The following is a 21,927-nucleotide window of genomic DNA, read 5'->3' as shown; positions in this document are numbered from 1 at the left end:
GCTTTCCATATGTTTTGACTGTTATTTTTGTACTTACTTGTCCCTTGACTGAATACATTGCTCTGTAATGGGAACAGAGTTTATCTATCTTTGTACCCATTAATTCTGTGTGTAGGGAACAAATGCATATATTAGTATCAAATAATCCTGTAGTGCTGCTGAGCAGCCTAAGCTCACAATAGGCAGTTTGAAAGGATGATGAAAATATGTTCCTGACTTAGGCAGCTGTGAGCTAATTATCCTCTGAGGAGATTAAAAAAAAGAAAAAGACAGAAAGCCAGTGGTGGAAACAAACAATGAATTCTTTTCTCCAAACCTCACGAAATGGCTAAAATAACAGATAATTAGATTCAATTGTAAAGTAAATTCATCCTAGCTGAAAACCATCTTTCTAGTCATCTTTTCTTCTGCCCCTCACTATGACTTTATACTGGATTTTGGTTCTTTCCATGGAAAGAAAATACACTGGCGGAACTGCTTGGCTTAAACAGTTGGCAATAGAAATACTGAGCTTTTCCCCTTTAGGTCCTTATTCAAATCTATCCCAGGTGAGTCGTTACTGAAACTTGGTACAATCTCATCAACATTTCTATGTGAAAGTAATTGGTTGAGTTAGTTGGTGTGTTGAGCGACTTTTATAATGAATTAAAATCTGATTCTGCTATTTTTTAGTATCTAGTATTGTTTTTACTATTTAGTAACAAGGCAGCGGATGAATGATACAGGCATCTTTTTACTCCCTTCACAGTGGGAGAATGGGTTTGCACTGTTTTTACCAGTGTTGCAGTCAAATACAAAACTTTGCTGCTGAATGAGGAGTGTACTGAAAGTGTATGTGGTAACTCAAATTAACATGGAAATTTTGCATTAGTGAATACGTCCTTGGAATACTCTTAGCCAGGGCATGGTTAATAGTAGTTTGAATTAAAAGCCAAGTCCTGGCCTGTATTCCCTTATATATTGCCATCAGTGATAAAAAGTCTGCAAGGTGGTTTCTGCTCTGTTCTTGTTCAGGTTTCATTGCATTCAAATATGACTTGCCAACAATAAGATACCGCAGATGTTAGTTCGATTTCCACTGCCACACTGAGGAATTTTTATGTTTAAATTTTGCATACTGAGTTTTACTGATACTATCTGATACACTGACGACACAATTTTCACAAAATGAGTGAAATTAATCTCACATTCTTGAAAACTGCTATATTTCTTAAGCTCTTTCTTGGCAAATGAGGCAGTAGCCTGGAACTGAGCAGTTTGAGTTCATAGGAGTTACGTGACTGTCTTCTTCAGTAGGAGCCTCTTGGCTGTGCAAGCCTCTAGTTCGGTTTTCTGCTTTCAATCCAGAAATGTGTCAGCAGAACACAGTCAGCCATGGACTGGCTGGCTCTGAATATTTCATGTTCTGCAAATATAACCTTGAATCTGTCCCAGCTGTCTCAAAATTCAATCCTGATCTCACTCCCCTCTCAACCAACATAAACCGAGCTCCTTATTTGTATCTATACCAAAAGATGAGCTGCAGGTACTGAAGCTAAAAATTTCATGTGTTTGTGGAAACTGTGACAAGAATGACATAAATAAATAAATAAATAAATAAATAATCAGTCCTACTTGCCTTCCTTCTGCTTCCAGATTGAAATAAAGATGTTGCCCATAATCTAGAAGAGGCTATATCATCTAGGTCCCAAGTTGATAGTGTGAACTTCAATATTTTTATTGTTCTGTGTTTGAGAATTCTCATTGCTGCTGTGGTAAACAGCATCTCCTGTGGAACTCCACCTCTTGCCTCATTTTGAGGACAGCTAAAACTTGAGAGGGAGAAGCCAATAGCTTTCTGGGTACAGGGTGAAAGAGCTTTACCTTGTTCAATCATTTTACACTCCTCACACCAAAATACGCCCGTTTCCCTAGGACAGTCCTAGTTCTCTTGAACCGTGTCCTAAGGCTGAATTATCTTCCTCAAGCTGTTTTATTTCTGCGGTAGCAGTGGATATCTGTTTAGCACTTGAAACCGGAAAGCACGTAAGTTACCTGCTGCAGAAGATGTCACGGCTTTTGCATGGCTAGAGAGAGACACAGCAGTCTCCAGGACAGGGATGCCTTCACCTTTCTCACTGGTACAGCGGTCACAGGTGCTCGGGTGGATTAAAACCCTTTCCGCCATGTTACCGCAACCCACACTGCCTTTCTCCCCTTCCACGCTCTCATGTCAGAGGCCTCTGGGCACTGTGCTGGGGTCTCTGTGCTCCCACCGGGCACTCGCACAAAACCACGGCCACTAAGGACAGAGGTCATGCCAAGGAGAGGACAAGGGTGTAAAGAGCCTGTTGTCCTGGTAGCCCACAGCTCCATCCCTGCGGGAGGCCTGAACGGTGATACGATGCAGGAGAGTGTTTTAAAGGAATTTTTATGAATGCACCAGTCTGACATTTATAAACTTCCATTATTGATGTATTCATTTACAAGGCACATTAGCTGCAGTGCTCTTTATTAAACTGCAGTGGTTTTATACCACATCGTTTAAGAAAAAGAACTGCCATGTATCTAACCAGTCTGTTACGGCTGAATATAGCCTTCTCAGAAGTTCTTTTAAATTCTTTTAGAGGTCTTAAAATAGTCTTAAAATGGGAATTATTTCATTGTAACAGGTATTAAATAGCAATGTGCAAAAATGAACATACCTCTTGCACAGGCACATAGGGAAAATGTTACCCTTTGCTGGGTCAAATTTCACTGTACCTAAGCTCAGCAAAAAAGATCACTGGCAATGTTTTATTACACGGTGGACTGGAGACATAGGCACGCTTCATCCAACTTTCTTCCTGAGTTTCTGTTTTGGATGTGTATATAGACAAAACATGTGAAAACCATTATCTCCTTCATATTTAGAGTTTGGAATGACAGGAGACATCCCTGTGTTTGGTTTGTACCACCCCTGGGAGGAGGGATTACCTTGGCAGGGAAGGCTTCCATCTAGAATAGAGCTGAAAAGATCACTAGGTTTCCTGGCTTTTTAGAGAGATGATGATGATGCAAGAAATCTCTGTTTCCCAGCAAATCCTTCACCAAACCCCATCATCATGGGCAAGCCTTCTTTCAGCTTCCTGGGAACAGGGAAATATTATGTTGTTTCTTGCAAATTCCTTTGCTGTATATTTACATACTGCTGACATTTTTTTCCCACTGTTTGCTTGCTCTGAAGAGAAGCCTTGGTTTTTTTGAACATACTCAGTTTTCTGATCCAGATGTTCAGAAGTAAAATGTTCATGCAATGAGCTAGTTTGGAACTTAGCCTCACTGCTGCTTAGTGTTTTAGGCTTTCCTTTTCTTTTTTTTTTTCCCCCAAATCTGTTTAAACTAAGTTTCCCATGCTCTTTCTCCATATTACCTCAGTGAGTGCACACTAGTTTTTTCTTTTTTTTTTTTACAAAAGTATAGTCTATTTCTAATAAAGTCTTATCTGACAGTATCCAGCTGCTTTTATGGACCTACAGCAAATAGTATTTTGCACTGGGGAAAAACATTGGAGGCAATTATGTGGACGGCGTGTGCATAAGCTGTAACATAATGATCATGGTGTATTTTAGAATAAATATATACTAATCATGTCAGCTCTAGACTCCAAATGTTGTCATGATACTGAGCTATATGATAGCACTGATGGAATTGTTAGGAAAACCTGCATCCATACATCATTAGTAGTGATTATTTTTCTTTCCATTTATATTAACACATATTAATATTTGCATTACTTTTGCCATTTCTCTTTCTCTCCTCACAAACCTTCTCTCTCCTGCTTGTGTCTTTTGCTCTGCATGTTAGGTTCATTTAGCCTGCAGGTTCATTCAGTACATGGCACAACAGTTTTCACAAGTGGCTGACCTGCTCATTGGCACAGGGATCCCATTGAACTGTCTTTTAGCTCTTTATTCCCCATCTCTAGCTTGCTGCCTGTTGCTGCCTCGGCCTTAGCGTGGCACCTTCATTCAACTGAATCTCCAGTTGCCAAAATGATTTTGACAATTGCTTCCGATACAGTTGCTGCCACATCTACTTGGAGGTATTTGCCACCAATCTCAACCCTCCTTTCCATCTTCCAAGGCACTTGTGATTTCTCTTGACTTGTGACTAAAAATAGTGGCTCATACCTGGGCCATGCAAATTGTTGCAATAAATATGCTCTAAGCAGTTAGTTTTGATACATGTAGAATATTGTAAAAATTTGGTGCCATTTTTCAGTATGCCTATATTGCTGTTGATCAAAGGGATAACTCTGAAGTGAGATATCTGATGAAAATCATCTGCTTGAGAATGCAAATGCTTTTGCTTGTCTGGCAATCTGCTCTATTTTATACGTGGACACTTAACACAGACTTCAGTGAATTTTCCTTTGATAATAAAGAGGAGGAACAATTTAGATCAAAGCTTAGGCTTACATGATCCTGTGTCATAAAATGTTTTACAGCCTGCTTAATTCACTGCGGAGGAAAACGCTCCCATTGAGAGAATGGGTAGTACCATAGAAGGATATTTTAGTTACAGCTGAAATAGAGGATGTCAATCAGATTTGAAATGCAGATTTTTTAGAAAAAGTAAAAAGTATCAATACTATCAAATAATGTGTTCAGTGACTGATGAAGTTTGAGTACATATCGGAAAGGTGGCTTTAGCAATAATAGAGGCAAGTTTAACTTTAAGGCCCTCACTTTTCTCTCAAACACAGTCACGTTTCTGTGTGTCAAACCTGTAGGTTGTGGTCTGACATACAAATGCAGCGAAATCCAGAGCCCAAATTTGCCAAAACTGAAGAAAGTTCAAGATCCAGATTTGTACCTAGAGCCATACTTGAAGTTTCTTTGTTCTCAAGAAACTGTAACTGAAGTTCTTAAAATTCATGCTTTGTGGATATGTTTCATCTTTCATAGTCCAATTCTCTTCTAGACCAGCGTTTTTAGGAAATGAAACTTGCCTCAAAATTTTAGGATAATGCGTATCTGCATTAAAAAGTTTAGACTATAACTTAATTTCAGAGCTGCATAAAATTGTCGAGCATCATAATTTTTTGTAATGTAACATTCTATATGAAATATTTAAAGAAATTAAAGGAAAGGCTTTGTGCCTTTTCAATCACTGCTTGAGAACTGATTTCTCTCTCCAGTTTCTTCTCTTAGCACAGACTGCCGCTGTGAGCTTGACTTTATGGCTGAATAGACATTTCAGTACAAAAAAGGTTCCAAGTGATTCAAATCGTTACATGATGCTTTGGCACCTTGTGCTGGTTATATCGCCTCCAATCCAAGTGGTTTTAGTATAAAAATAGACAAGTTGGAAAAAGAACAGCTGTCACCTTTTATGCATAGTTTTAAAATTTTTATATGTGATGCTAGTGTGTGTGGAAGGTGCTGGATGAGCCCCGGGGCTGCTTCAGGCACTGGGCTCTGAGAGCCGGCATGGTTGGTGCAGGCACAAAGCGAGGCATGGCCATGCCCTGCAGTGCCAGCCATCCAGGCCAAACAGTTACCTGTCTCCAGCACTTGGTCATGTTTTAGAAGATGACTTTCCTGGTAGGTGGTTGGTGCCATTTTATGAGAACATGAACACGTGTTTTGGGGTTTTTTGAATTTTGACTCTAGTAATTGCTTGTTGGTTACAAGCCATTATTGAGACTTCAGGATTCCCAGCAGCATTCATGAGGTAAAAAACAATTTTCAGTCTGATATATTAAACTACAGAGTCTAGAGACTTTAGGAAGCAAATGAGGTTTTTCTGGATACTATTCAGTATGCTTGTATTAAGGCAGTTGACACCCACTCCTGACTCTGTATATTAATAACTTGACTCTGAGCATTAAAATTAGACATATATTTTTTTCATTCATGCCAGAATTTCTTTGCATACCGGATGTTACATGTTACATCATCTTACTTTGGCTAAGGATTGAAAAGAATTAAAAATACAATCTTCCCTCCACGTCATTCTGTTCTGGTTTATTTTGTTCTGTTTGGGCAGAGGGTCTGTAGCTTCATCCATGCTTTTTTATTTATATATACATACACATAAATACTCGGAGTTTTGTAACTGCGGTCTGCACCTTCACCCTCAGGAAAAATTCTGTTATTCCCTATGTCCAGCTTCCAGCCCTCTTGCAGCCCCCACACATCATCTTCAGCCCAGCAAGGTGCAAAGCTGCTGCCCCCGCATCCCTTCCCTGCGCTGACGGAGGCCTGGCCCACAGTGGGCAACAGCTCGCCTGCAGCGATTGGTTTCTTCAAATGTTGCATCTCAAATCCTCCTGATTCTTGGCATGCTCTCATGCCCTAAAAGCTCTGGTTATTTCAGATTTCAAGGCTTTCAAAATGAATGTTTGAGATACCACTGAATGTGTCTCTATTCAGACACATGCATAGTAGGGCTAAAGCTTTCAAAGTGCATGCCTTTTGCTTAGAAAATATTGCCGTTCTTTGTATAAAGTGGTGAAAGGTTTGACAGTGGTGAATTGTTCTTATGCATGCATGGAAAGTATATAATCAGTAATTTTTCAGTGTAAAATTCTGTTTGTTCAGAAATTATACCACTGGTATAAGTATTGCAGCTTTCTGCTGGCACATTTATATAACCATCAAATTGCTTGCAGTATAAATCCAAAGCTATTCAAAGTAGATCTTCTGTAGGAGTTTTAACTCCAGAGGTCTGCATGTTTATGTTAGTCTGAATAATGAAGCACTGGATTAAAATGTGCATCCTCAACTTTTGATTGCACCAGAAAGCAAAACGGGGGAAAAAACTTTGGTTTGTTCAAATTGCAGGCTGTTTTATATTGGGATCAACAAGAGAATATCCTGAAAATATATTTCTGAAGATTTCAACATATTGCAAGAGTTAAGTCTCCTTTCCTAAAAGAAAATTGTATATAGCTTCCAAATACAAAATACATGACCTGCTTTTGATTTCCTTTGGAAATCCTTTGGATTTTGCTTTTGGAATAAAGACTCAAACCTTAACCCACCCTCATGCATGGGTTTAAGATTTGCGACTTTCTGGGATGAAAGAGAAGGCACAGACTCCCAGCAGCTTGCTGCGTCCACAGCAGACCATGACTGGGGAAATGAGACATGATTTGCCCTGTTTAAATAGTAACACGTGTGGTTGAATTGTGAGGATCTTCTACATAACAATTTATGGTGTGAATTCTCCAAGGAACTCCCATTTTCAAAATAATTCATACCAAATTTATTCAAAATTAAGCAAGTGACTTCACACTTGCTGAATATGAATATCCATGGGAGGTGTAAATGTGGCATAACTAACCCATACTCTGGTTTGTGATAATCTGCGTCAGCAGAGCAGCTGTCACTGCTTTGCAAGGGCTAACTGTTTACTGTGCAACCCTGTCACTTAATGCTTGTGATCTTTGTGAATGGAGACATTCATTTGTTCAATGATCTTGCCCCTGTACTCGGCGCTGGTGAGGCCGCACCTCCAATCGTGTGTTCAGCTGTGGGCCCCTCACTACAAGAAGGACATTGAGGTGCTGGAGCGTGTCCAGAGAAGGGTGACGGAGCTGGTGAGGGGTCTGGAGCACAAGTCTGATGAGGAGCAGCTGAGGGAGCTGGGGTTGTTCAGTCTGGAGAAGAGGAGGCTGAGGGGAGACCTCATCACTCTCTACAACCCCCTGAAAGGGGGGTTGTAGAGAGGTGGGTGTTGGTCTCTTCTCCCAAGTGACAGGACAAGAGGAAATGGCCTCAAGTTGCACCAGGGGAGGTTCAGGCTGGATATGAGGAAAAATGTCTTTCCTGAGAGAGTGGTGAAGCACTGGCAGAGGCTGCCCAGGGAGGTGGTGGAGTCACCATCCCTGGAGGTGTTCAAGGAACGTGTGGATGTGGCCCTGCGGGACATGGTTTAGTGGGCATGGTGGGGTTGGGGTGATGGTTGGGCTTGATGATCTTACAGGTCTTTTCCCACCTTAGGGATTCTGTGGTTCAATAGTTTTTTTTCCTCAAGGAAGATTTTGCTTTTGGTTAAAAATTCAAAAGCCTGTAGTCCCGCTTGTCCAGCCTGATCCTAGCAGGAGCTAGGTCAGCTCCACCGCATGCTCTAAGGCAACTCTGCCTTGATGAGATCCTGTGCACAGGCAGAACAGATAACCATGAGATTGGGGTAGTTTAGTTGGAGTAGTTCAGCTGAAAAGAGAGCTGAAGCAGCAGAAAATGGTGAGTGGGCATTATGTTGAAATAGAAGGGCAGGGAATAAAATGTGACAGTTATGTATTATGTAAAAATTCTGTTAGTGTTTATAGAATTTATTTTTAAATGATGTATAAATAAAGTTTGTGGGAAAATTTCCTTGGATTTAGTTTACACAAATATCTCTGTGTTGTTACAGTTAATGTAGAGAGGGAACATATAGCACAGGAATAATCTATTATTATTGTTGTTTGCTATAGTGAATCCAGAATAAGGAAGTCTGTTGCCAAAGAAAAGGAAATTGTATGTGTGGCATAAAAATTCTTAACATGAGTATCGCATTATATTTGCAGGAGTAGAAGCAGCACAGTAAGTGTTCTAGTGTCTGTGGGCTGCATTTCCTGGCCACGATCGATTATCTTTCAAAACATACCACACCAATTGCATTGCCCCATGTCTGCCTTAGGAAAAATCCCCCAAAGTATCTTGCAAGGAAGGGAAATATCATTTTGTCTTGTATCCCCACCTGTGGAGGGAGAAATGCCTTCCTCCTACACAGTTGTCAGGAACCCAACTGGAGAAGGTTGGGTTTGTTTCCCAGGTAGATATGGCTTCTGGCAGATGTCTGGAGGATCACCTTGACAGTGTCACGGCACCACAGTGGTCAGTTTCCATTGGAGCCTTATTACTTTGGTATCTTCCAGGGATGCAGTTTCACCCAAAAGCCAAGGTTAAGGAAAAGAACCCTAGCTCTGTCTCTATTACTTTGTACTAAACAGGAAAAGCCCCACATCTCATTGCTACCGCAGGTCAGCTGTGGAGTCTTGAGTACCCATGCTCTCATCTGGGCAAACTTCTGGAAAGTATTATATTTGTTCAGGGTTTTTCCCTTGATTACTGAATGTTCATGTTTCTTTAGTGGAGAAAAACTGCAAAATACAGGCACTATATGCCAGGAAAATGAGGACAGAGGATTATTCCAAAGGCTTTAGCCCTGCTGTGCCAGTGTCTGAATAGAGACACATTCAGTGGTGTCTCAAACAACTTCCACTCTGGAAACACAAGCTATTTTATTAAATACACTTAATGCTTGTAGGAGGAGCCTGTATTCAAAGAAAACTTGGTCTTTGGTCTTCAATTTGTACTAAGTTTTCCTCCTCTACCAGCATACTTTGAAAAGAAAAGGTGAGAAGGGTGTATATGCCATAGTAGGAATTGCTGTAATGGATGTGGCATCAAACTGATGGATGTTTGTGTTGACAGTGGAATAAGAGAGACTTTTTGCAACACAGAGACCTGGCAGTGCAGAACCCTCTTCCAGTTGTGGCTGTACAAGGAACTTCCATGCACAAGACAAAAACTTTACTGACAGGGTCAGTCAGCACTCAGCATTCTTACAGAAATTTGTTAAAGGTAACTTTAAGGTCAGGGCACAGGCCATACAATTTTTCTCCCCTTCTTCAGTTGCTGTCATAGAAGAACCAAATGGTCATTTCTGTTTGCTGTAGGCCAGAGACCCTTTATTCACTTCCAAGTCTTAAAAAAAAACCAAACCAAAAAACCAATAAGCTACTGTCATGCTTTGCATGTCAGATAATTCACTTATAAAGGAGAAACTGTTATAGTTTCAAAGCGATGAATCAAAGATCTTTTCCTTAGTGACTGACTTTATATTCTCCTGATTCATGGTGCAGATTGAGTGACAGGAGTTCTTGTGAACATGTTTGTGTAATTGTCAAATCTGGGTTTTTTCAGATACCTGGAAGGGAACCATCTGACTGCTGTGCCAAAGGGGCTCTTCACCTTCAGACACCTGACGCTGATGTAAGAAAAACATGGTTTCAATGTCAAGAAAATTACATGACTCTTTCTGCACTATGTTGTAGGTGGAACATAAATAATTAGTATTTGGGGGGAAAAAGACCACAAAACCCCAAAACCTTCTGTAATTTGAATTTGAAAAGAATTTCACAGTGGCCACTGCTGCCAATAAGTGTTCATAAAGAGTGGAGAAAGAGTGAGGTGACTGAGAGCACCAGGGACCCTTCCTCTGCAGGAGCTTCCAGCCTCTGCGGGAGGACTAAGATCTTATGCAGGCTGCTACAGTTTCACTTGGCAGATTTATCTGTGCAAAGCTGTAAAGGTCATTAACAGAGGAGACGGCATTAATTTGTTCTAGGTGAGGCAGTATTTATAATGCTCAGGCAATGAAAATTTGCATAGCTGTTTCTGCTATGAACAGTCATACAGATAGAAACACAACTAGACTTTTTTCAGTGAATTGCTCCCTGAAATATACAGGAGTGAAATTTCTTGGCTGAACTATATATCAGAAAGTTTCAAATGCTGTTTGAATCAGCTGTAGATACTCAAGTCAAATGAGCAGAACAACCTCAGACAAAAACCAACATAGAGGGAAAACTGGAGTCCTCTCTTTTAAAACAGTGTTTTATTTGGAAACATCTCTAATTTTGTTTTTCAACGGAGAGCAACAACAAAACAAAATGTTCTGTTTGAGCCTAAAAGACTTTTTTTAAATGAAAAATGAAATTTTGTTCTAGTAGCTGTCAATGTGAAGAGCATGTGGAAATGGTATGCCTGTAATAAATTACAAAGGAAGTTTATACAGTAAATATTCACCCGCGGTTGTATCATCTATTAATTTATCCTTCTTGAAAAATTTTGCTTGTATTCACTGTTTGTTTTTTTTTTTTAATGTTATATGCTGGAAATATGCCTTAATATTTCTGAGTCTGAAGCTTTTTAGGGGAGTCTGATGTGCTTTGCTTTTAGATCTTATTCAAATTTGGTTAGAAAATATGATATCAATTGATAATATGTGACTTTTCAATTGCTTCAAGCATTTTGCATGCAGATATTAAGTAATCTTTAAAAAAGACTTATTTCTCAATTCACACATGTAAACAATATTTTCTCTGTGTGTTTCTTCAGCGATTTGAGCAACAACAGCATAAGCATGTTGGCCAATTACACCTTCAGCAACATGACTCAGTTATCAACACTGTAAGTAGTCCAAAGTTTTGATAACAGTTTTAATTGCTTTTCAGACACCATCTTAGGTGTTAAACAATTCCTATGTCTTGTTACTTAAGCATGTCGCTTTCTGTGCTTCTTCGTGGTTGAATTAGGAGTGAAATAATCAAAGAAAATACAATGTTGTAATTCTGTTCTCTCGTTCTCCCAGCATCTTGAGTTACAATAGACTTCGGTGCATTCCAGTCCACGCATTCAATGGGCTCAGGTCTCTTCGAGTGCTGTAAGTACCACTTCTTCGATGCAGCTGAGTTGCAGCTTATTAGAATGCTCTTGATGGCAGGGAGCCATTTTAATGAGCAGATGGCTTTCACTTGATCCAGTAGTCATAAATATTTTCACACAATTAGCTTCAATGTACTTGTACTTAGGTGCAATATGTCCGGTAATGACTAGAGCAGGTGAATGCTAAACTTCGAAAAGAAGCAATTACACATTTGCAGGATGAATGACTTTTCTTTGATAGTTCAGGGACAAGAACTATCATGAAAACAGGCCTCTGGGAGACTGCCTGGAGTCTGTTTGTCTGTTCTACTTGAACAATGTTTGGGTGCCTCACAGGAAAGGACTTTTGCCTTTGGAAAAATGTGATCATATTTTAGAGTGTAAGTTTCCACTGGATGCTTCAGCAAGTGTCTTTACTGAAAACTTGTGCATTTTTAGAATATTTTCTATTAATTTAGATTTCTGCAGGCAAGTTTTTACATAAAAGAATGCAATCTGAAGGGAAGTAAGGTAGAAGTCCCCACACTAAAACAATGAGCGAGTCAAGTCAGTGGCTGAGCGCCAGTAATGCTGAGATGCCTGTCTCAAATGTCTTTAAGTTGTGAATAAAATTTCACCTCATGTTGACTGGTGGCACACTCAGAGATGTCCACATGTGGTTTCTTTCTTTGGAGGTCCTTTTCTGCACTCTTTCTTTCCGGTGTAGCCATTCTCAGCAGCTTTCTGGATCGAACAATTTGCTTACAGTCTCTTCGGAAAGTCATCCTCTTTATATCGTCTCAGGACTGTGGGCTGTGGGCCTGTACCTTGCAGCAAGCAGCCCTCCCCAGCTTTTCTTAGGCATCTACTAGACTGACTCCTGCTTCAGTCTCGTATTTACTGTCTCTCACTCCCCATCTGCCCCATCAGAAACAAACCCTGAGTTGGGTTTGCTCTGTTGTTTGTGTGGACGCATGACCCCATGTGCAGCTGTCAGGACAAGGGGGAGAAGCCACCTTCCTCCCCATAGCCCAGCAACACAAGTGGGTCATCATTACTTGCACAGTAAACTGAAAGCAAATAAATTAAATAGCTTATCTGTGATGAGATTATTCAGTGTGCTGAAGGAGAAGGAGCTTTGAACACCAACAGGTCGGGAGAGAAGAGTTGAAGAATATGTCCTGAGTGCTTTGAAACTTCATATTAGTATTTTCTATTTTTTAAGTTAGATGTCATTCACATGCAGAAGTTTCTGTGAATTTAAAGAGCAGTGGTTGCCGTGCACTGACTCCGTAAGTGTGGAATTAAGATGTCGACATGGGCGGTACTGCAACTGTGGAAGCAATAAGGCAATGCAGTTTGGCCAAGCTCTTTCACTGTGGTTTTGAGTGGTAAAACAGATATCTAGGTTTCAACCTCCTAACTTACAAGACAGCTTTAGATTCCCAGTTTTCATTATTAAAAACAAGAAAAATACATGATTTGGATTTGTTGTTTTAAGTTTGGCTTGGGACTCTGATTTCTAGCACACTAGGATGGTCACATTTGAGTTGTTACATGAGTCCTGAAATACAGCCACAGATTAATATATTCTGTTTCGTGGCCAAATAAATTATTCCATATGGACCTGTCTTCTGGCCTGCTCCTGATATGGAAGCTAGCTTGATTAAAGCTGGTTTGGGACTCTCTACCCTGAATTACAGTGTAGATGTACCATGCCTCACTCTTTCCAATAGCTACAATTTGTCTTTTCACTTCTGTTCTTGCAGGCCACGTATGGATAGAAACAAAGGGCAATATTTTAATAACAACTGCTATCTTTTGGCTTTTTTAAATGATCTGCTAATCAAATTGAAAAAATATCTTCCTCCTTCAAGGGAGAAGCCCTCCCTATCTTGCACAGAGCAGCACGAGTGAAGTGAAGGCTAAATGGGAATCTCTGCCTCTGCTCCACGCATTTGGAAGCCTCCGGATTGATTTGGTTTATTATGGCCCACACAATTCTGGTATCAGCTACTTTTGCCACATGTCATCTATGTTGTTATTAAAATTCAATTCTCCAGAGAGAAAATGGCTTCCGAGTGACAGTGTGCAATCTGTTATTGTTAGTTATTTATTATCCATATTCTCAGGGGAATTTAAAAGAGAAAACATCAGCAAAACAATTTCCACATTGTTTTTTTTTAATAAAAAGAATATAGAGATCTCATTACCTTTGGCTGTGCATGCCTTTGAAGGTAGCAGACCCTTCTCATACACGCTTCTGGTTCTTCCAAATTCCTTATGTTTTCTTTACTTTTTGCCTCTCTATAGTAAATAAAGTAAATATGTATTTAAAAATCAGAATAATCATGGATGTGTGATGAAGTTGACCTTTGACAGATATCTGGTTCTGTCCTCTCTCCCTAACACTTTTCAGCACGAGCCCAACTGAGAAAACTACAGAGTCAACATGTTTATGTTTAAGCCTGAATATATATCACTGTTTACACAATCAGGCCTTTAATCTTCAGTCTTTGCATGGCTTGTCCATGTCGCAGCCAAAGTCTGCTGGGGAGCAATTTCAACATAGAGTCTTAAAAATTCTTTTAATAAGCAAATGTTGATATCAGTAGGTATTTGCACCAAAGCTATTGCAGTGAAAAACTGTGGGTTTGGTTTTCGTTTTTGTTTGGGGTTTTTTTGTCCAAAGCTAGTCTTTTTAGAAGCTAAATGTAAACAGGTTAAAAAACCTGAGATTGAGACAAAGTAACTATAAATATTAGAACTTTCTGGTAGACCTGAACTGATTATTTTAAAGATTATTTTCATTGTGTGACAACGTTGTCACTTCTGACATTTTGTCCTGATTTAATTAAGAGGCAAAGTCCAGAAATAAAAATACTTTCTCAGGTCACTAAACAATTTTCCATGTTATATTTATGAAAAAAATGATAAAATGAGCTAAAGGATATTCTACTAACATGAGATATTCTGGTTTTACTGAAAACTTTTTGGCATTGTTTTTTTTTCTTTTTTCTTTTTTTCTTTTTTTTTTGCACCGCAGAATGACTACTTGCACTTACCCAGTAAACCTGTAAAAGGCGCAGTTGTTATGAGCATTGAGCAGTGACACTGGCTTCCCACTTCCTCTGACGTCTGAGTTGTGTTGGTTCCTGCAGGGTTTGGCATCCTTCGGGGTTCATTGGAGGTCTTTGCCCTTGTTGGGATGTGGCTCTGTAAGCTCGGCCGAGCTTTTAGCCACATTTCTGTCTTTGCAGGGTAGATGATTGTTTACTGACAAAGCATCCCCTTTGTGTCTATAGTAACTTAATGTTATGAGGCAGTGGGCTAGGAGGCAGGACTTGGGAACAATTAGTAAAAGAAAAAGCAACCAAAAAAAAAAACCCAACCCAAAAGGATATGTTTAGTTCATTTCCTTACCTGAAGACAAAGTAATAAATTAGTGAGATTAGATGTAGAAGAAAGTTTTTATTTCGAGAATTCAAGTTGTTACTCTGTGCTTTGAGAGGAGATCCACATCACCCTAAATTCACACCCCTGCTGTTTACCAGTGTTTAGACAAGAGAATACCTAGAAGCTGCGCCTTTGAGGGAGATCACACACATCAATGTGTGTGCTTTAACTGTCCAAATGTTCAAGATTTTATTTGACCATTTGCTTATAAGGATTTTTGATGTAAAAACGTGTTCCTGTTGTTGATCCAAGAGGAAAAAGATTCTATTGCACTGTTATATTCTCTTGCCACTATTTATTATTGTGGGGTTTAGGTTTTTTAGCATTTATCATTTCATTTTAGCTGCATGGGTGATGATGTTGCTGACGTGGTATTTTTTTATTAAAATGCAGGCATTTGCATCCATGAAACATACCTCAATGTCCGCGATATGTAGTCAAGCCATTCATTCAAAACAGTTTTATATTTTTGATGGTTTTGCCTTCTTACAGATAAATGGCTTTGTCATTCTTCACTTTCTCTTGGAAGAAGTTTCCAAGACGTCTAGGAAAGAAAATGCACCCCTTCACAGAATAAACACAACTGATATGACATGAAGATAAATCTAAGTTCTGCTCTCTGTTCAGAGAGAATCTTCTTGCACATCTTTAAGTAGTTTAAAAGATCAGAATATAAGCTCATTATGAGTGGCTGCTTATTTAAATATGCTCATTTCATTGAAGGAGGGAATATTTTGATAACAAGTTGTTGACCAGGCCTGATCTTTCATCCTCATACCAACAAAAATACTCCTTATTTAATAGCTGTGGGGTATGTCTCAGTCAGTTGGTCATTCTGTATAGAATTAGTGAGTGTGCTTGATCTGGGGTTACTGTGTGGGAGCTCATATCCTTCCTGTTCCCGTTCGGATTAATTGCTTGGAGATCCATCCTTATATGTGCCATGTATTATTATTAATAGCCAAAACCTAGGTATGCTTAAAATACAATTTCAGAATCAGGATGTTGGAAGGGGAAGTTTTTGGTATACTAGCATCAAGACCTGGAGAGAGATGCCAGCAGGATAACTCTGCTGTAGTTTTTGTGGTTTGATGCTCCGTAGAAAAACTTTGCGGTACAATAAGATAGAAACTGCAGCTGCAATGAGCAACTGTGAAATGTGGTAACATTGTGTATGCTCACATAGTCCACAGCCCCATGATAGGGCCCAGCCTCATGGGAGACAGGACAAGGTGTATCTTCCCCTGGCAAGTTTGGCTTTCCTTGCTGTGTATAGGCTGGCATAAGGTGGCGCGTAAGGGTAGAATTCATAAGAGTTATAAGGCATCATGTAGATCCTGGTGAAGCTTATAGTGGTGTTAGGGAAGAAAGGATGCAAAAAGAGATGCTTTTATTTTCATCTGGGGCTATTGTGTATTTCCATGGGCCCAGACATTTCATTTCTTTGAAATAAACTCAGTGTGCACTGTTTCAAGAATCTGTACAGTCACAGAAATAAAAAATAAGATGTGATTGCTGTGTTCCACAAATCACCAAGTAAATTAAAAAATAAATGACTCGAGAGAAAGAGCTGCTACAAAACTGACACGCAGCAGGTTTCTGTTTTTCACCCTCCTCTGCCACATCTGGAGCACTGCCAGTAATTCCTGGACCTGGGAAAGAGGACATAAAGAATACAGCAGTTTGCTGTACCTGAACCAGCTCAGGGGAGAAATGCAAAAGAAAGTATAATTTTAAAATATTGATGTCCTTTTTCTTTGCAAGTTCTACCAACTTTTGTTTAAGAAGCCAGTGAGATCCAGCGAAATCGACTCCTATTGGCTCCTTACGAGTTCTTTCTGTCTCTTACTATGTGAAGTAGTAAACTGGTATTCAGTGACATGCAAACTAGAAAAGTTAGAATAAACTATAAATATTTTTCTCTATGCTATTTTTTGCCAGATAATTATCTAGTGAGGCAGAGGATGCAGCAGCTGAATAGCTGATTTTATTTATTTATAAAATAACGTCTTACATGATTGTGTATCTTCTCTGGTGCATTTTCTGGATAGTTTTTATGCAACTGTCACCCCCAGCATCCCGTGCCCTCCCGCACACTCATTTGTTGCTGCATGTTTTCCTCTCTGATCGCAGCCTTGGTGCTGCGAGAAGTGCTCTTCCTCTCTGTTTGTCTGTCACAACCTCTGGTGGTGCTGCCCTACTTTGTAGCAGGGCCTTCAGCTGCAATTGCAGTGAAAACTGCAAGTAATCACAAATGATGATTTTTTTTACTCTTGTGTCTACCACTTTGAGTACAAGTATTGTGCTCTGCAAGCTGCAAGAAAAATCTTTCCATTTATGCTTGCCTATGTAACACACACATAAATGTATTTCTTAGGAAAGAGATAAAGTGGCTGCTTAAATTGTCCTGGAAACAGTGGAGAACCCTTTCGCAAGGATCCTGAAAACCCTGCTAGAAAAATGTTAGTTTCTTTGCGCAGCGTGAATAATGCCCTAAACCAACTAATTTCAAGTATTTTCCCTGGTAGCATAAATGTATTTGTCAAACGGATTTTAAAAATATCCCACAAAGGTATTTCCTACTGTAAGAATGGGAAACTAGAATGTGAAAGTGCAGCTATATTTGCCCTCATGGACCCTTATTCTCTCCTAGGATCTCTCTGAAGTCAATATTTAATTTAACTTTCACAGTTCCTATTTTCCTTGTTCTGTTTTTTCTGTGTTTCTGGCTAATGGGATTCTGTAAAAGAATACAAGTCTGTATGTGAGGGTCTGCTTGTCATCAATACACTTTTAACAGCATAAATAGTATGTCACCTTTTTAATTTAAAACATTAGTCGCCACAATTCCGATTGTATCATTATTTTAAATGCCAACATCTAGAAGTAGAAGTAATAAAGCATGGAAGCTCATGAGTTGTGAAGCTCATAGAAACTCAAAGAAACAAAATTAAATAGTCGTCTTAAGCACCAATTCCTTCACTTGTGGGGAGCAGATAAAATACTGTGGTTTGATACCTTCCTGCTTCTCCCCTCTTCTAGGACGCTCCATGGAAACGATATTTCCAGTGTTCCCGAAGGTTCTTTCAGTGACCTGGTATCCCTGTCCCATCTGTAAGTACTTCTGTCTGGGTTCATCTGTTTGATTGACGGTTTCAGATTTATAAAACAGAACATATTACAAATTTAAGATTGTATAGCTTTTCTGGTTTTCCTACCCACTTCCCATATTCTGCTCTGGATATTCATAGTGCATCTGTTCAAAGGAAATAAAAAAAATACTAGAACCTGTTGTTATTAGTTACCAAAATATTTTCTTAAGGAAAACCAAATGAGCAAATGTGACAGTTTCCTCTTCTGTGGACTTTGTGTTTAAGGCTTTCTTTCAGCAGTGTCTATGTGAAATGCAGAGTGTGTTATGGTCTGAGAGTGAGACAGGAAACCTCCCACAAAGAGCAAATATTAAGCAAATGTGAATTCTTTGCTTAATAAGTGTCATATGTTTTACATACTGAAATGTTGTCACTGTATGAACTGGTTGATGAATCACTACTTCAGACGTATATATTTAATCATATGGAAATTGGTTGTTTCACAGCATTAATACTTCATTCCATAATTTGCAAAAATTATTAGAAGTTTCAGATACTTCAGGAAATTACTATTGTATTGGTGGAGGTCCAGGGTATTTTTAAATGCAGTTCAGTTGATGAAAAAACCTGTAAAGACAAATAGCTGCAATCGTTACAAAATAAACCTGAAGTGTAACAGTTGGTGCCAAAAGAGTGAACAGAAAATGTTTTTTCGCTGAGGTAATGTGTGATAGGTCACATTATTAGGCAATAGAAGTAAAATAAAAGTAATTTAATGTAGCATGTTTCTTGATTACTGTCCTCAAGTAATCAGAGGGTTGGGTGTGTCTTGGTCATTTTGTGAAGTGACTAGTTTCACAAGTCAATACGGATATTTTCTGCCCTGATGCCCTCATGCACATGACTTGATGATGTATACACGCATCGAGACATACAAATAGATATGTGTGCATTTAACACAGGTTTTATATCTCTGTTTCTCTTTTTGCAACCTTAAACATGTCCTCCAGAACACTTACCTGAACACAAGGTTCGGTTTATATTTACATATTTTCTGGCTGGCCAGTATGTCCTCGGACTGTTTATTTCTGTGTAACAGCTTTCCGTCTCAGTTCCTCTCTGGACAATAAAAAATAAAGATATCTCAGATTGGTAGGGACAGGAATCATATGTGAGCAACTTAGGCAATGTCAGCTTCAGCTGAGAAATAACCTTCTCTGTTTCAAGCTTACACCTTGGTATCTAAGTCAGAGAAAATATTTGTTTTGCACAAAATGTATTTCTTCATCATGTTCCCAGTATTGTCAAGTCATTTTGGGTGTTGTTTTGGAATGAAAGTCTGACTGAGCTGAAGCCCTGTACCTCCTTTTGGAAGCGCAGTGACACCTTCCATACTGGGAATCTGGCTTCTAAGGGTATTTTCAGAACTCAAGAGATAAACATATCATGCCCCATTTGTTTGGATTTTCCTCAGGGTTTACTTTAAATGAAGTGTAGATACAATTTTCTTGGGTAAACTGTTCACCTTAGGGAGTGATAAAAAACCCTTTGGCCCAATACAATCACTGCAGTCTATTTGTTTAGATATATGTGCTGCCAGAAATGTAAAATACACAAAGCTCAAATGAACAGTAATAAATAGGATCCATAAAATAAATAAGACCTGTCTGGGGTGTAATTTGCACAGTTGAACAATTGAATTTTACAGTGCAATTGTGCTTTCCAATTTCTTAAAGAGGATCCTGAAACTTTTAGCAACCACAATGATTTTGCTCTTCACGTGCCAGAAAAAGCTGTGCTTATTCAAATGAAGTCATACATAATTGAAAATAAATTCATTTTGAGCTCTTCCTGATATATAGATCTTCAAGGAGAAAGCATGCACTTGGAATAATTTTGAAAATGATACAAGGGGGTGCTACTCATCAAACTCATAATGCATGGGAGAACAAAATTCTGTGTTAAATTTACAAGCTGTGTGGCTAAGAGTAGGATAGGTATTCTGGTTGGCGAAAGATGACTACCAAGGTGTTGAGCAGGTTGATCAGCCTGGACCTTCTGCATCAGTACAGTCTGGGGCGGGAAGAGGGACGCTATCAAATTAACCTTTAGAATTGCAAAGAAATATTCGCGTGGCATAGACAAAACTCTTTATTTTAGTCAGAGTCTTTTGTAATAGCTTTAAATTGGTTCGTGATTGGAAGAAGAAAACTGAGATCTAGATACTTCAATCACTTTTTCCATAGCTTTTTAAAGCCTACAAGAAAATGTTCACCAAATTTCCTTTACATTGTAAACATCATATTGTTGTAACGTAGCTATTATGACAAACCACATAGCCGATATACCTCACTAAAGACAGAGGAAGGTTTGTGTAAAGTATGCACACACTGGTTTTGTTTACTATTTATTGCTCTATTTAGTTGAATCATATAATCGTCTATTTAAGCCATGACTCTACTAACTTCTTTAGTCATTAGGCAATGATAAAAATGTTACAGCACTACTGAAGGATCTTATACATTAATACTTAAAAAGAACCCGAAATCCGTTGGGGTAGAACCGAGACCACCTCGGTTAGGTCAGTTCCTGCGTTTGCCGTCCTCACCGTTCACTGATACACACAACTCTGTAACTGATTCAGTTTCCCGAATGCTGCCCGCACATAAACTGACCCCTCGGCACGCCAGGCACTGCACAACAAAACCCTTGGTAATGGGTGCTGTGTACAGCAGGTATTTCTGTCAGACATACTTTCAATAAACAGCTTAGATTCCTAATCCTGTTGGATCATCTCATCGTTACTCAAATTTATGTTAGTTACCTATAAAAACAAGCTGTCCCCTCCTCTGTTTCTCCACAGTATCATGGCTAGAGTCATTTTAATTGACTTTATTCTAAGTTGCCTAAAAAAAAAAAAAGTCAGAACAGAAATATCTGCACAACATTTTGAAAGTGCTAGTGGTGGTATTTCATTACAGCACAAGATATTTTTACTTTCTGGAAATATTTTGCTGTAATGGGCAAAGAAATAGAGAGAGTATCTTAGAACTCATGAATGAAAATACAAGAATTCACTATAGTTCCTAGAAATGAAGGGAAAAAAAACCCAAAACCACAAACAAAAGAATGGAAAGTTACATGTGATAAATTCGGCAGTTGTACAGCAATGTTATTGGTAATAATTTCTAGTGTCTATAGAGCAGCTTTATTTCTAATGTAGTTTATAAAGATTAATTAACATGGTAACTAGCTTTCTGTTGTCCTCCCACTCCCATTTTATCTATGGCAGTTGCTCAACGCTAAAGTTAATTTCTCAGTCCAGCTTTCACTGCTGCATTTTGTTTGACCTTGGACAAGTGAGCCAGCTGATCACAGTTACAGGGTCAAAAAGTCAACCCAGTGGTTTTTTTCCGTTGTAAGCAATGGATTTACAGAAGGAATGGATGGGTATTTTTTAATACTGTGCTGCAATACACATTTAATTTTGATGAATGAGCCCTAGACAGGGTTTGAACCTATGAACTCTCATTATGAATCTGTCTAGGGCACCGTGGGTTCATTAGTCACTCCAACAGAAATGTATCAACAAATTTACTGAGGTTCCTAGCTTAATATCCCGTCTGATACGTTTTAATTTGAAAGAAGCTTGAGTTTAAAATACCATCTTAAAAATAGTTTATAACATATGCATAAATAGTAAAGTGTAAAACCCATTTGAATTATTGGTTTCTTTAGTATCTCTTCCCTATGCTAATCTTTATTTAGTTAACTTTCTTCCCATGGCAATTCAGGTGTTGTACAGCAAAGCCTTACGTTTACTTCCAGCAAAATAAATTCAGACTTCCAACATGCATTTCTTCACACTTTCAAAAATTAATTGTTTTTAAACTGACTTTTCTGAAGTCTGGACTTTGTTTGTAATTGACTGATTG

General features: G+C 38.9%; 1 protein-coding gene across 1 annotated transcript in view; it reads left to right on the top strand.

Moving 5' to 3' along the window:
- Nucleotides 1-21,927, top strand: part of SLIT3 (slit guidance ligand 3) — a 534,144-nt gene that overhangs the window by 431,641 nt on the left and 80,576 nt on the right. The window contains exons 21-24 of the mRNA XM_059825130.1: nucleotides 9,942-10,010; nucleotides 11,139-11,210; nucleotides 11,392-11,463; nucleotides 17,943-18,014. Coding sequence (XP_059681113.1) covers nucleotides 9,942-10,010; nucleotides 11,139-11,210; nucleotides 11,392-11,463; nucleotides 17,943-18,014 — 285 coding nt within the window. The remainder of the gene's footprint in view (nucleotides 1-9,941; nucleotides 10,011-11,138; nucleotides 11,211-11,391; nucleotides 11,464-17,942; nucleotides 18,015-21,927) is intronic.

This window comes from Gavia stellata, chromosome 16 (genome assembly GCF_030936135.1).
Source record: "Gavia stellata isolate bGavSte3 chromosome 16, bGavSte3.hap2, whole genome shotgun sequence".
Lineage (NCBI taxonomy): Eukaryota > Metazoa > Chordata > Aves > Gaviiformes > Gaviidae > Gavia > Gavia stellata.
This window is presented reverse-complemented; position numbering and strand designations above follow the sequence as displayed.